Consider the following 15,187-nt stretch of genomic DNA (forward strand, 5'->3'; position numbering starts at 1 on the left):
GTCAAAATGTAAATTTAAATTGATCATCTCTGTGGGAAGAATGCAGTCAGATTAAATATTGTTCAAATTGTTTACTGAGAATTTGTAAAGAAATGTTTTTTAATAGTCAGTAGGCAATGGCACCAAAAAGATACTACATAATTATATGAAAAAATATGAAAGTAAGACAGAATTGTACAGTGAGTCATCTTTTTGTCTTTTTACTCCATCAATCCAAATGTGCTTAAACTTTCCCTCCCTCCATAGCACCAGCTGCCAACTGTTTAACACAGTGATGGATCTGTAGTTTTGGGCAGCCATCTTGTAGAAATTCGACTGTTAACATGAATGATAACGGCAGCGGATGAGGCTTTATTACAAAACTAGTTCAGTCAGCTGCAAGCCTTTGTCGTGCAAGCACAATAAGACAACTATACACACTCCCAGAATTCCAAGAGGAGATCTCAGGAACTCATCTTCTTAAAAGAAACATTTATGACATTCAGATTTTGCCGACTTTCGTATTCTTTCACTACATTTGTTTGACCAGCTCAAAGGGCAAAAGTGATATTACAGAGTGAATTAAATACAGTAATTATTACAGAGTTACCATAAAGTGTTGATACTGAAATGCTATAGATGCTATAAATGATAAACACTCTACTTTTCAGTTTATTTATAGCTGCAAACAAGAGGCCATTTCACAAATTTCCTGAAATTTCTAATAACTCAAAAGTATTAAAAAGTATTCTTTTCTTTTTTCATTTTTTTTTAGAACAATTAAAAAGTAGGGTGATGCTACTGACCATTCAGGGGTGATGCATTGTTACTGATCATTGAAACAGGCCCAAGAAAGAAAGGTATGTAGGTAATGAATAAACTGGCACAAAGGTGTATTTTCAGGTATTTATTAAAAGTCATTTGGGCTACTGCTCTTACATGTACAGTTAAGACATTCCTCAGTTATTCTTGGTAACAGTAACATGTCTAGACTGTTTAATTTATCTTAATGTTTACTTTGTACAAAACAAAAAAAGGCCAACATTATTTTTCTTTGTATAAAAAATATAAGTTAATTTAAATTTAACTCTAATTAAGAAAATAACAATAGTAATAATAGCAATAATAATAATAATAATAATAATAATAATGATAAGCTAAACATAGTGCAGACAATAGGATATAACTGGTGCTGAAAAGTAGAAGGGACAGTGCAGTGACTTTATCATGTTGTCAGGTGGGGTTGGAGTGGGGAAAAGACAAAGCTTTCTTTCATGCTCGTGCTCTCTCTCTGTGTCTCTCACATACACACACACATGCGCACACACACACTCACACACACAGTCAGAAAGTGCGCGACTGCCATTCAGAGTAGCACCATCAGAGCATACATCTCAGTCTGTACAAACTAAATCCTAGATTGTACACAGTATACACCTATATGCAAAAAGTTTGAATATAAAGTTCGGTTTAGGTGCATGCTAATTGTTGCTCTTGGTTGAAGCTTACTGGAAGCAATTCTGAAAAGTAAGACAGAGCACATGGTGGTAACTGATGGCGCGCTTACCCACGTGCCACCACCGAGCGTCTACAACCAACGAAACATTCATCGAAATGTACATTCACAACACCGGGGGCCGCAGTATCAGTCGCATAACAAATTACTGGAGCAATAGTGTCAGTCTCTGAGGGACACTGTCCACTGGAATGACAGTTTCAGACAAATAAATTTGTCTTTTGGAAGATCTCGGAAACTCATGTGAAAGCGTCCAAATGTGTGTGCGTGTGTGCGCCCCCCCCCCCAGCATGAGGTTGGAGAATCAGTGTAAAAGTGTAAAATGATTGATTTCCTTCGAGGGAAACTTCAGTCACACACCGGCAAACGGTCAAACTACATTCTTCACTTGCAATCCCAGAGTTGGACATATTTCACTTTAGCTTAACAGGTTTGACATTATGGGAAAATATGAAGCAGATGACTGTTTGCCGTTAACTTCAGCCTCTATGAAACTTGCTTGTAAAAAAAAAAAAAGAGAAGATAAAACATCCCAAACTATGCAGTCCACTTCCTACAGTCATTCTTTAGTTAACTTGTTGTGCAAAGTAATTGATGATGTGATAGTGGCTTCAAAAATGAGAGAGGAAATTAAGCAGTATGCAGTCTTGGCTTAATATAAACATCTGGAACGGGAAACTTGCTCATTCCTTTTTCCTGATCTCCGTACTACAAACAGTGACTGCTGATCTGGGGTCAGATCCTGTTAATCCGAAGGATGTTGATGTACTGTGCAGCAGGTTTCTACACGCTTGGGGCTAAAAGGCTGCGGGGTCCACTTCAGGAAACATTGTGACTCTCTTGTGACTGTATTCACAAATGTCGGCATTATGTAACTCATCACAGTTCATTCACGCTTGTAGCATACACTGCAGGGGATTTCTGCCATCTCCTCGCAGAATAGGCTGTATGTCTTTATTCAAGTACTGCAAAGGATTTTTGCTGAAAAAGTAATAAAAAAAAATCTAGTGTCCACCTTCTCAATGAGATGGCATTACACCCCTACATCTGCTCCACACATTCCTTCTGTCTCTGGGAATACCTTGCTGAAGTAGTGCGCATACGGCAAACACAGAAGGCAAACAGTACCGTTTTAAAAAAAGAAAGGAAAAAAAAAGCCTGAACTGACAACAAGATTTCACATATCCTAGCCTGTGAAAGGTTCAGAATAAGGCCTCTGCAAATACAAGACCATAATGGAATCAGCTCATATGAAGAAAAATAATAAAATAACATAATACAGCCAAAATAAAGCAACCAAGTCTGTTCTACCAAGTGAATTCCCAAGCTGAGTGGACGTAGGGCGATGGATTGAATTCCCTCACCAATAACTGTCTGTCACTCTCTGGGATCGGTGAAACCGTCAGTGTTGACACCTCCGTCACCCGATGAGGTAACTGTGTGTGTGTGTTTTGAAAGTCAAGTCGCCTTTATCTAATCCGTCTCCTGCCAACACAGATTGCGGGTTCATTCCCCTTCAATGGTCTGGGTCAACGGCAGGATTCAGGCTGTGTTCCTTTGGTGAGCAAGCAACCCTCCTTTGTCTGTCAGTTGTCCACCTTAACAGGGCCCGAATCACAAGGCCGGCTGGGCACGATGTCCTCCACCTCTCCCCTTGCTATTTTCTCCCACTGGCCCAGGTTCTCTCTGCAAATACAAACCACCTCGATCAGATGCACAGTGGAAAAGATTTCATTTACAAGTGCAGAGGCATGGCTTTGAGTCTGAAATAAGAGAATTAAGAATCACACCAGTACACAAAATTTTCAAATCATGCAAAAATTGCAAAACTACAAAACACACACACACACACAAAAAAAGGACGAAGTTGATTTGCAAAACAAAACAGTAGCTACAACAGTGGCCAGGCAACACAATCAGTTCTTGTTGTCATGAAGGTGATCTCTCACCCATGTGCTGTGATTGACACAAGAGTGCAAAAAACCAAAACAAAGCAAAACCTTCCCTTTGCTGCTATTCTATTCAATTAGACAGCCTGATGCAGTTTACACGTCTTTGGCAGATCCCACAACACGCAGCAGGGCTCCACAGGGTCTAGGCCTGTTGCCCACCCGGAGCTCGGTGCTGACGTACAGCTGGGGCTTAAGTATTACACTGCTCACTTTGTTTGCATTCCCCACAGATCAAGGACACATTTTATAAAGCAGCAGAAGGGCAGACGAATGTGCAACACAATCCCGTTCAAAAACCAGAAATAACAACTGTAAATACCTTCTTTACACTCTTATCTATTGTGCACGCAGACATGCCCGATGCACAATGTCACACCACACACAGTGACGCACAAAGTTAGCACACTGTAGTCTATATTTATTTTTCATTTAATCCAAATACTTTTTAAAAAAACTCATAACAAAAGTGGGGTCAAACATTAATAGCAGAACATGCCATTTTTTTGTATTTTTCACTGGAATGCTTAAAAACGTGTGCCTGTGCACACACACCTTATCACCTCTGATCTTACTGGATTAGTACTGTATTAAGGACGGCGCGTGCATTACTGGTTACCCTTCAAGCTGCTGTCAGCTCATTTATCGATCACAGCAGAGCAGAAATAAGCATGACAATAATGTGTAAAGCAACCTTTAGACTTTGGCGTTTTAGACATTTTTCACAAAAAAAACCAAGAATTATTCATTCACTCAATTTCTTTGTCAACTCTAGCTTTGAATAACTTACTTGCAGGCCTTTAGCAGAGGACCTGATGGAGGAAAAAGCTCAGCAAGTGTCGTGTAACATGGAACTGCAACACCATTGTAGAATCCCACCTTTAAAAAAATGAGAAAGCAAATGTAAAATGGACTTAATAATAGCAAAACATGTAGCATGTGCTAATATTTGTATATTTGCATTTTTGCCTTTGTACACCACCACAGAGGATTTTAAATCAAGTGTGACTGAAGTGCAGACACGTTGGAAAACTGTTTCATAAACTTGTATAGGAATAAAATACATTTTTATATGTAATCCTCCATTTTTAGAGGCTCAAAGTTATTTGGAGAAACTAACATCATTTTAAATACAAGGACTGTTTTTAGTGCAGTCTAGGACCCATGGACATCATCAAATGCTGTGTTTCCTCCACTGAAATGCTCTGCCTGGCCAGGCCTGTATTCAGTCTTATCTTCAGGAAACTGAAAAGCATGGTCCATTGGATAGAGATTGCTTACTGACTTACCCACTGAGGGATATCCAGTATCTTTGCCTTGAGAAACTTTTGGGCTGCTTTTGCAGTAATCCTGAGGTCATTAGTCATTTGCACAGTGAAGTGCTAGAAAGTATAGCCTCGTACACTTCACAATTCATCCTGCTTTTTCTATCAGCAGTCACATCATCAATAAACAGTCGCAACCTGGTTCCACTCAGAGCCATACACACCCATGCTGTGACATATTCTATACCGTGTTTAACTGAAGATTAGGTCTGCTTTGGCTCATGAGATTTCTTTCCTTCCGCATATTTTCTGTTCCCATCATTCTGGTGCAAGTTCATCTTGGGAATCTCTTGATTGTAGACTTGAGAGTGTTAATCTTGTTAGATGTTATTAACTTGTTTCTCTAAACCATGGAAATAATTCTGCAATCATGCACTTTAGTTGTCGTTTGTGGTCTTTCATATTTTTTGGATTTGCTGATCCCTCCAAACTATTTTTTCCTTTTAAGAATGAACCAGATTTTTGATTTGGCTAAATGTTTTTTGTCTTGTTTTGTTTTTTCAGTCTAATGATGGCGTCCCTCGCTTGCAATGACATTTCTTTAGACTTTATATTTCAAATTATAGTGAAAAGCCAAAAAATGCAAATTCAGCTACAGATATTGTGGCCATTAAACTGTTTCGTTTACAGAAGCCGTGAATTTAATGGAGACTGTTCATAAAAATGGTTGTAATTGCTAAATAGTTTTTAGCAAAAGGTTTCGAAAGCCCCTTGAATTAAAGCTTAAAGTCAACACTTCAATCAACTATTTATTGTTTGATTTAAAATCCACTGCTGTGGTGTACAGAAGCAAAACTACAAAAGCATTGATTCAACAGTTCCTATGCTGTTCTTTTAAAATATATTTCCCATCAGAAGGCCGAACATTCATTAAATATTTAAAGCAGTTAAAACACACGAGTAAATGTCTTGCTCTTACTTGGCCTTGGGGAACCTCGTCCTTCTTGTCTCTGTCCATCATAGGGATCGGCTGGATCCCAATCTTCTTCATCTCATCTCCCTGTGGAGTAACAAAATAACAAATAACGTGGCTTTTATTTTTGCACACTGTGGTTAAGTCTCCTGACCACTAGACAACACGATGTTGTGCCTTACAAATTGTAAGTTGAAGCAGCATTTATGAGCAATAATAGAGGCCAGACTGTTACACTGGAGGCATAATCATGACACTGAAACTGTTTAAAGTCTAACAGTATCCCACTGTACCTCAGCCCAAAACTCAGCATAGATGTCGTTGGCTGTGAGTCGTGTGATTTGCCACTGCTTGGTAACAGAACACAGGTCACATGCTGTCATCATCAGACCAATCACACGGTCCCTGGAGGGGAGCAAAGCCTTGTTATATCCATGCGGGGGGGAAGGACTCAATGTGCTGTTTATGTGCGCCAGGTCTAACATTTCACAGCGTGATACTGATGAGACCTGGTGTGGTCCTGACCTGACCTGTGCCCCAGTGTGAGTCGTAGCCTGACCTGTGGGAATGGTTGTTCAAATCCAGCGCACATGAGGTCAGCATCTCCGACAGCTGGTGGTGGTTGTTGAAGTAGAGGGCGAGGTCTGTGGCGATGATGGCCTTTCGAATGATCTCCAGCACCTGCTCGTACTCGCTGGAAGTCAGGTTGGAGAAAATATTGTGCCCTTCCAGCTATGAGAAACAAAGAGATCAATAAAAAAGCAAAAGCTCCACTTATGAGGCATTCAGCTAGACTACAACATCTTGCAAGTTCATCACAAGGCTACAGCCCAAACTAGCAGATCCTGCATGTTACAAAAGACACCTTGTAAGACGCTAATCAGAACTAAGTCATATGATCCTTTGAATGCATATGTAACTGACAGTTCGTATAAGGATTCGTTATCTAATATAGTAAAATATTTTTTGTTTGTTCTAAGCTGATGACATTGTTGCAGAACCCGATGGAACATTTTTTATGGGTATTTTTTAAATTGTGATCCTTTTTCTGTTTTGCTGATCAAGTTGTTTTCATTTCTTTGTCCAGTGAAGTATACTATTTAGGCTACAGTCACACTAGGGGAAATGGTGCCTGGAAACCGTAGCACTAACCCAAATTATTGTAACCACGTGCAATGAACTCTTGTTCCCTTTGACCTGCCTCGAAGACAGACACGAAATCTCGCAGTCAGTAGCCATCTTCAAAGTGACTCGTATCCATCAAGAAGTCGATAAAACGGGAATAAGACGGAGTGAGTCTGCTGTCATTCTGCTGTCTTATGAATGGAATCACGGTGGCGATCTCATACAATCTGTTTGGGATAATTTGACTATTAGCTGTCATCTGGACCGGTTGAGTCCACAGATGTGTCACAGACAAGTTATTGGCGCATACTGACTCCAATTTATTGCAGCGTGTTGGCAATTTGTCCACATTAATAAATTAGGAGGCAATTATTGTTTGCAGTCAGCCCAAAATGGAGCGCAGTTGTTTGCCTCCCACCAGGCAACGTGTGCACTCACCTTGTGATCAAACATAGTTGCCCAGAGGATAAGAGTGTAATGGTAGTTACACTCAAGCTGTGTAATTACCTTTGAAACTGGTTGCAGAATTTGAAACAAATTCGTTGCAATAACTTGGCAACCACTGATCTTTTTTCCTAGTCACTGCGAGGTGCTTTCATATTTTTACTCTAGTGTGACTGAGCCATTGAGTAATAGGTTCTTTATTTCCTATTAAACACTTGTGGAAATAAGATTAAAGGTTAACATGTTGATTTTCAAGGTACCCTAAATTCTGTATTGTGGATCTCTACCTGCAAGATAGAAACAGTCTGAGAGAAGTGGTGCTGCTCCATGGTGGAGGTTGAGTACAGAGCAGCCAGTGGATGGTCAAACTTCTGGAGGTAGGCATTGCTATACCCCCGATGGTCCAGATCATGGCAAAGACAGGCTATTAGCAAACCCTTCTTCTGTAAAATGGTGGGCAAATAAAAACACATTTTCTTGAAAGCACACAGTGACAGCAGATGTTGATCCAGTTATTTTCCTAGCAGACCCATCAAGAAGCAAACCTCTAGCTCTGTGAAGATCCCAGAGGTTTTCTGTAGGATGGCGTACATACAGTGTGCCACCGTCACTGCGTGCTTCCAGTTGTGGTAGGGCACACGGCGGTAGTTCTTCTTTACGGACATGGTGAACCGGCACAGCTTCTCCAGCTCAAAGCTGTATTAAGGGGAAAAAAGGCAAAGAAACTGGTAGTGTATGTTTGTTTATTTACTATTTATTCCATTTAGTTTCTTGTTGTTTGAGTCGTAGTCTTGTGTAAACAATATTGCTGACGCTACCTGGTCTTTCCACAGGAGTTATGAACCATGTAGATAAAAATGGCAGGCCAGATCTCCTCAAAGGGACTGATGTCAAAGTGGAACCTGGAGGAGGGAGCAAAAGGTTTAAATTAACATGATCAGCAGATCTGGGAAAAGGAGACAACATGCAGATTAAGGGACTTCTGAGATCTGAGAGTTTTAAACTGACAGGTTGACATCTATAGGACACGGTCCTTCCTGCACTGTGTTTGTGTTTGCACTCTTCTTGCAGGGCGACACAGTCCAGGTCTGCGCTGTGTCATTGTGCCTTTCACAGACATGTGGCTGTACACTCATGTCTACTACACTCAAGGTCAAAACATGAGTTCCCTAGAAGGCCGCCAGAGGAGGCACTCACATTTCAATCTCTTTATAAATAGGTGCAGGGAGGTTGAGCTGGGTGAGGGTCTTCCATTCTTCTGATGTGCAGATGCTGTGATAAGACAGTTTCTCCATTGTCACTCTGTAAATGCATTCAGAGTGTCGGATCCTGTGGTACATCTGCAGGGAAATCACAGACCTGGAATAAGTCTTTAAAATGCCAAGTGAGAACTTGAACACTGCTATACATACCACAGAAATGTTGTTTATAATATCAATGTAAAATTCTATCAGTCTCTCCGGTGAAAGTTAAAGTTGTAGTCGTAGTGTACGCCTCCAAATAGCATTTCCACATCTGGTTTGCATCCCTGTCCTCAAGCTAGATGTTCATGTAAAGGCCCCAGGCATCACACCTTCACCCGTAAATCACTTTGAGTCAGAAGCAAGCCAAAGTTAGCGTCCCAGAGACACGAGGCATAAATTACAACTAAACACAAATCCTGTCACTGGACGGATGCAGACCTCGCATCTTAAATATTAACATCTCGCATCAATTTTAAAAGCAAGTTTGTGACGCTGCTCATGCGTAAGTTTGTCGCAAGCGATGACAGTGAGTCAGGCCCCACAGCGAGGACACGCTCTGACAGACAGGCCACACAATGCAGGCTTTGAGAGTTAGCATGATTCATGAAATGTTTGTGTTACATGTAAGGGATAATCACCCGGTGATTATGCATTTTTTACAGCACTGCACACTTTAAATAGAAACTGCACTTTATTCGTTTGACTGTGATTTTTGGTTGCCGATGAAGCCGCCACGTCAAAGTTGGAGTTATGTCAAAATAAGATGGTTAAAATTGAGCACTTGTGGCCTGGAGGTACGCCATATATACAATGTTCTTATAATGTATGTAGATTGAAAAGTGTGTGCAGGAAGATATCAAGTCAGTGGGGTATGCATTTGCAGTTAGACAACACTAGTTAGTCTTTTAAGAAGTGTAAGACTAATTTGGTGTACTCACATTTGCACAGTGTAAGGCCAGAGCACAAAAGACAGCAAACATCTTAAAGTTGTTCTCATCTGTTTTAGTGAAGGCACTTCCGCTTAACTTGTTCACCATCTGCACCACACCTATAACGGTCCCCCTGCTCACAATGGGCATGCACAGAATGTTCCGCGTGGTGTAGCCAGTTTTCAAGTCCACCTCTCTGTTCAAAAAGACATAGTTATGTTGATTTTGTCAGCTTATCTTGTGACTCATACATTGTAGCATGTTTGTGTTTTAACTGCTTTTGCATACTGAAAGGCTCCATTAAAAGTAGTAGTATCTTAGCGCCGGTGTTATGCATACAACTGAATAAGCAAAAGTAACTGAAGCAGAACTCTTCAGTAGCATTATTTAAGATATTTATTTAATGTAAAAGTAAGTAAAAATGGCTTAGAGCCTGTTTTACCTGTTGAACCGTGGGTCTGCATAGGCATCTGGGATATTTAAGACTTCCCCTGTCCGAGCCACTTGGCCAGCTATTCCCTTGTCTATAGAAAACCTACACACAAAAACAAGGAGAGAGATAATCTGCATTTAAACTCAGTAATAAATCACCAATACGGAAATTAATTTAGGACATTTGCAGTCCAAATTGTAAACCATTGCAGATTTGAGAACAACAAAAAATCTGTGGCAGTGATACACAATGTGTTACTGAACATGCCAAAAATAATTAAAATAGCTTTCATTTTTTTATGTGATTTCACTGTGTATTTATTTACTAATTTCTTTTCCTATTTACTGTTTTATTTATTAAAATAAATGTTAAAATAAATGAAAATTTAAATAAGACAAGTATTATGAATTGTAAAAAGATACAGATATAAAAATGTTATTTAAAAATGAAAAAAATAAATTGGAAAAAAAAATGCAAACAAATATATGCATGTAAACATACAAATGAAAAAATAAGCTATATGAATAAATATAGGTTTATGAAGTTTAAAACTTAAAGATGAAAATTCAAACAATTCTGCTTTTAACAGAATATAAACTCATTTATGTAATTAATGTTTCTTCTTTATTTTTTTTTTCTTCAATTTAGCAGCTTAGATGCTGCAAAATAATACTCTACTATGCCATTGCTATTTTTCTACTGCATATACTTTTTATTACTTTAGCAGATTTTGTCACAGGAGGCCAGTAGAATATTTTAAACGGTGCACTCTGAACATAGGATCAAAAAGTGAGTCATGTCTAAAAATAATAAAATCATCACACTGAGCACACTAAAGCAAAAAAAGAAAAAAAGAAAAAGTGTACATACCTAATTTCTTTGGTTTTCCTAAAGACAGGTTTGCCTTCTTTCTCTTCCCCAATGTCGAACAGGTCAGAGTATAGTTCTTTGTTATTGTGATCTACCTGGAAGAGTGCACACCTGTCTGCATTCACCAGGTTTTTTGCATATATCTGTAAAAAAAACAAAAACATCAGGGACAGAATCTTATTAACAACACTGGGGACTGACAAGAACTTGGGAGTTACATCTATCAAAGCAGATAAAACACTGCTGGTTTAAGTGATTCGGGACTGAACAGTTAAATGAGGAGAATTATAAAAAAGCAAAAACTACAAGTCTTCCCCTCTTATTTTAGTGCTCGAACCAGATGACTTGAGTTAAGACCACAGTCACAAGGCAACCAAAAACATACAAAAAAAGAAGCAGGTTTTAGTAAAAGAAGCAGGAAAACCACATTTTACACTTGCCTGTTTTAGATGTACAAAGTACCGTATTGATTACTATGTATCTAAAACTAATGTAACCACTTAATTAGTTAAGAATAATCATTATGAGCACGCTATTATTTTTAGAAAGTAATAGGAGTGAATCTGTGTTACTGCGGCATTGCTAGTCTTTTTAACAGACATGATTTAACACACACTCCCAGGATGTGTAGCCTTGAGGACAATGTGAATGAACACGTACTTGCAGAAATCACACTCACCATAATATGTTCAAGTAGAGAATCTATTGCCACAATGTTATCAAAGTATGTTCTGTGCGAAAAGAAGAAATGGCGCATTGAGATGTTTGACAAATGGGAAGCTCTGATGACGTTCACATTCAAGACATGAAAGCTAGGTTGCCTAAAATGTAGTAATCTCTTTTATCGTGTGGGCTACAAGTTTTATGTTATCACAGCCGTGCTGTGAGGACAAGATACTTATTAGACCAAACAATATTCACTTTGTGCATCAGTTATTTGGTGTTAGGGAAACTGTAACAGGAGCAGCTCTTACTTTGATACGTCTAGTAGGAAGTCGTTGAGCTCAGTCTGTTTGGCGAGGCCTCTGCACACCTAGCAACAAGGAAAAAGACGTCACGAGTGAGTACACAAACGTATCAAAAATTTCCCAGAGAATAGAGAGCAGCTAACCCAGGAGTGCAGGGCTGCACTGCTCACACAGGCTCAGAGGTCCATTGTGGCCAGAGCTGCAGTGGGACGCTGCTTCTCTGAGGTGTTATGCTATCTGTTCATATAAAAACAGGACTGGGGCATAATGACGTCCCTGGGGAGCTATTTGTTGAAACTACGGCTCAGTTGATTGGACTGGTGTCGGTGACAACTCAGTTCTTGTACACAGTGGATTTAACCATTAAAAACACAGGTGCAGAACCAGAACAAACAAAATCATTCGAGAACATACAGTAATAAGTGGAGCAGGTAGGATTCGCCTTTTCCCCTGACAAGTCTTCAGTGAGTTACTGTATACTGTATCTGTTACACACTCAGTTTTCAGTTCTGCTTCTCCAGAGGTTTGCTCACCTGCACTTGATGAATAGCAACTGATGCCCATGCTAAATTAGCTGTAGCAACCTGGAAAAGAAAGCAAGGCTTAGCTCCAAAGAACTGCAGTACAAATACTATTGCAATTTACACATTAAGTCACACCGTGCAGGTTTAATCTGTGCTTATCACATTTTCTCACTACGACACAATCTCAACGTAATTATCTGTTCTGCACATCAGGCAGTCTCATAATCACAGAAGAGCTAGTTACCCCACAAACTCAGCGCAACTCTGGGAACTCAGGCTCAAACCTGCTGCATCTCTATTGTATATTTGCATTTAAGCAATGAAATGAAAAATAAAAGCTGCAAGACAAGTTACGGAAAAGACCTTCACTGTCCACATGTGATTAAAAAGAGGACAACAACTCCTAAAAATAACAGCAGGACTTTGCAGGTTTAAAAAGCATGTCAGCGTTCAGCTCATTATTATGAGGTTTTGACTTGCACCTTCAGTGTTTTGCAGTAGTTTACACTGTACATTAATTCAATATGGCAAACCACTAAACACAATAAAACAATTAAAAATTTAAAAATGCCAAAAAAAGAGCGTTATTAATGTGTAATAAGCAAATAGCTACCTGTTGAGCCCCTTTAAAGTAGATAAAAACAAACTGATGCAGGTTTAAACTATACTGACTTTTACAAGCTGTTCACATATCGATTATATCTACACGATGACCAGAAATGAAAAGAGCATTTTAAATGCTCTGCATTTTAAATTTGATCTTTAAAGCTTATACACCCTGCCTACACCTGCTTCAACATTCTCTATATGTAAAGCCATTTTCCAGCTCAATGCACTGTTGTTCACAGAAAGACTTTCATCTGGAGACAAATATACCCCTTTATATATTTTTGACAATAAAAATGAAGCCCACAAAGCTAACAGAGATCTCAAACAGATCCAGATTAAGGGTAATACCAGGCTAACTGTAGTTCTGTGAGCCTTGCTTCAGCCTCCCACTCTTGGTGTGTTTTGTCTGGGTCAGACTGACCTCCTGGTGGCTGAGGTTGAAGGGCTCCTTGCCCCAGTGCCGGTGAAGCTCCACGATGGCAATGAGGTCCCCGATGGCAGTGATGATGGGGAGGCACAGGACAGAGTGAGCATGGATCCCTGAGTCCTGCCCTGTGCCGTCGGGGAATCTCTCGTCCTGCAACACAAAGACCAGCGAAGAACATTATCACCTGAACTGCACAGGGCGTATTAACTGATGAAGATTACAAAGAAACTCCTGTTTCTAAATCTGTTGCTATGAAAAGTACGCCACATGTGTCTCATGCGCTTGTTTTCTTAAGAATTTCACTTTGACACACACTCACAGAGACACACACACACACCTTATAATAAAGTTAAGGCTTCTTTAAAGCTGAACCTGATTTGTTTTGACTTTTAAACTTGAAGAGTTTCCACTACAGTGTGCCTATGCTGATATTTCCCTGAATTCTGAAGCTTCTTCTTATACCTCCTTTGAAATCTGCTCCCGTTCAAAGTGTGAAGTGTAAATCAAAAGAGGGATAATTTATTATGTGTAACTAAATGAAAATACTGGCAAAAGCATAACTGGATAACAAACTAAATGGCCCAATACATAAATACTCATCATTTGCCTAATGAAGCAGAAATATTGAAGGAAATGAGAAAAGAAAATGACGACAAATGAGGGAAAATAAACTGAGGCAACACAAAAGAAACATTTGCAAAAATTGCGCTAGACTAATTAAACATATTAAAAAAGGAGAATTAATGCAAAAGTACATTCACACAACAGCAACATCCAAATAAATCATAATAATTACTTAAAGAATGCCTACAATAAATTTAATATATTTGATCACTTAACAAAATATTAATTCATTAATTAGTATTGACTAATTTACCTTTTGTTTCATATATTTACTCCTATTATGATTATTTTTTAATATCTTTAGTTTGACAGTGTTGAGCACATTAACCCAATGAGACCAATAAGAAAGAATTATTTCATTATATGTTTATAGCTACATAAAGTAGTCAAACACTAGATGCACTGAAATGTTACACTGTTGATGGATGACAGCCACACATACCCCCATGACGTCCTCTACTAGCAGTGTTTTGCGAGTCTTGGCAACATGAGCGGCAATGGTTGTCCCAAATGCGATGGGGCCAGAGGGGATGAGGGATGGAGGCCCATCCTTGGCCGCCGTTGGAGTGAATAAACATAAACTCTGTTGAGAAGAACAGACAAGAACAGGGAGTGAAGCACAACTGGAGAAAAAAGGAACATATACACAGAGATGCATCAGTAAAAAAACAGAAGAAGTCAGAACTCACATTGTTGCATTCTCCCAAGAAGTAAAGTGCAAATCCATCAGCTTTAGTTGCTGCAGGAAAAAAAAAATGAGACACAGATGTGCAGAGCAAGTGACTAAAATACAATCTGGCCAAATGCTGCGAATGTGTGTGTAATCAATCAATCAATCTATCTATCTATCTATCTATCTATCTATCTATCTATCTATCTATCTATCTATCTATCTATCTATCTATCTATCTATCTATCTATCTATCTATCTATCTATCTATCTATCTATCTATCTATCTATCTATCGTTATTCTGTTACTGGAGTATTATATATTCCTACTGCTGTAATATCTCTAATAAAGGCTATGTTATCTTATCTTATCTTTTTAAGTTTAAATATTTGTTTTAAAAACTCCTACCTTACCTACCTGAAATTATTCATAATTATGAAATACTGCTTTCTTTGTTGACTAAATACTGTATTAGTTGGTGCTTCTGCCTGAACCCTATCTGACTACCTGAAATAAAATTTTAAAAATGAAATAAAATAAAATAAATGGCAGATATCAGCGAGAAAAATAAAGACAACAGAGAGACCCCCCCCCCCACCCCCCCCCCCCCCCCCCCCCCCCCCCCCCCGTTATAATC

General features: G+C 39.1%; 1 protein-coding gene across 5 annotated transcripts in view; it reads right to left on the reverse strand.

Annotated features, from left to right (window-relative positions):
* Positions 1–871: 871 nt before the first annotated feature.
* The window catches only part of pde10a (phosphodiesterase 10A), a 66,754-nt gene continuing 52,438 nt past the window's right edge, over positions 872–15,187 (reverse strand). For 4 of the 5 annotated variants that reach the window (XM_026189932.2, XM_026189934.2, XM_026189935.2 and 1 more), the window contains 18 exons: positions 14,569–14,618; positions 14,322–14,462; positions 13,250–13,405; positions 12,229–12,279; positions 11,702–11,760; positions 11,407–11,458; positions 10,728–10,870; positions 9,867–9,959; positions 9,434–9,620; positions 8,449–8,591; positions 8,070–8,153; positions 7,797–7,947; positions 7,539–7,694; positions 6,242–6,414; positions 5,976–6,087; positions 5,689–5,769; positions 4,235–4,323; positions 872–3,181 (listed from right to left, as the gene is read on the reverse strand). In XM_026189932.2, coding sequence (XP_026045717.1) covers positions 3,082–3,181; positions 4,235–4,323; positions 5,689–5,769; positions 5,976–6,087; positions 6,242–6,414; positions 7,539–7,694; positions 7,797–7,947; positions 8,070–8,153; positions 8,449–8,591; positions 9,434–9,620; positions 9,867–9,959; positions 10,728–10,870; positions 11,407–11,458; positions 11,702–11,760; positions 12,229–12,279; positions 13,250–13,405; positions 14,322–14,462; positions 14,569–14,618 — 2,021 coding nt within the window. In that variant the 3' untranslated portion in view covers positions 872–3,081. Of the gene's footprint in view, positions 3,182–4,234; positions 4,324–5,688; positions 5,770–5,975; positions 6,088–6,212; positions 6,415–7,538; positions 7,695–7,796; positions 7,948–8,069; positions 8,154–8,448; positions 8,592–9,433; positions 9,621–9,866; positions 9,960–10,727; positions 10,871–11,406; positions 11,459–11,701; positions 11,761–12,228; positions 12,280–13,249; positions 13,406–14,321; positions 14,463–14,568; positions 14,619–15,187 lie in introns of those variants that run through there. The other variant, XM_026189937.2, reaches the window with a different exon arrangement.

The sequence above is a fragment of the Astatotilapia calliptera genome, chromosome 13 (genome assembly GCF_964374335.1).
Source record: "Astatotilapia calliptera chromosome 13, fAstCal68.1, whole genome shotgun sequence".
Lineage (NCBI taxonomy): Eukaryota > Metazoa > Chordata > Actinopteri > Cichliformes > Cichlidae > Astatotilapia > Astatotilapia calliptera.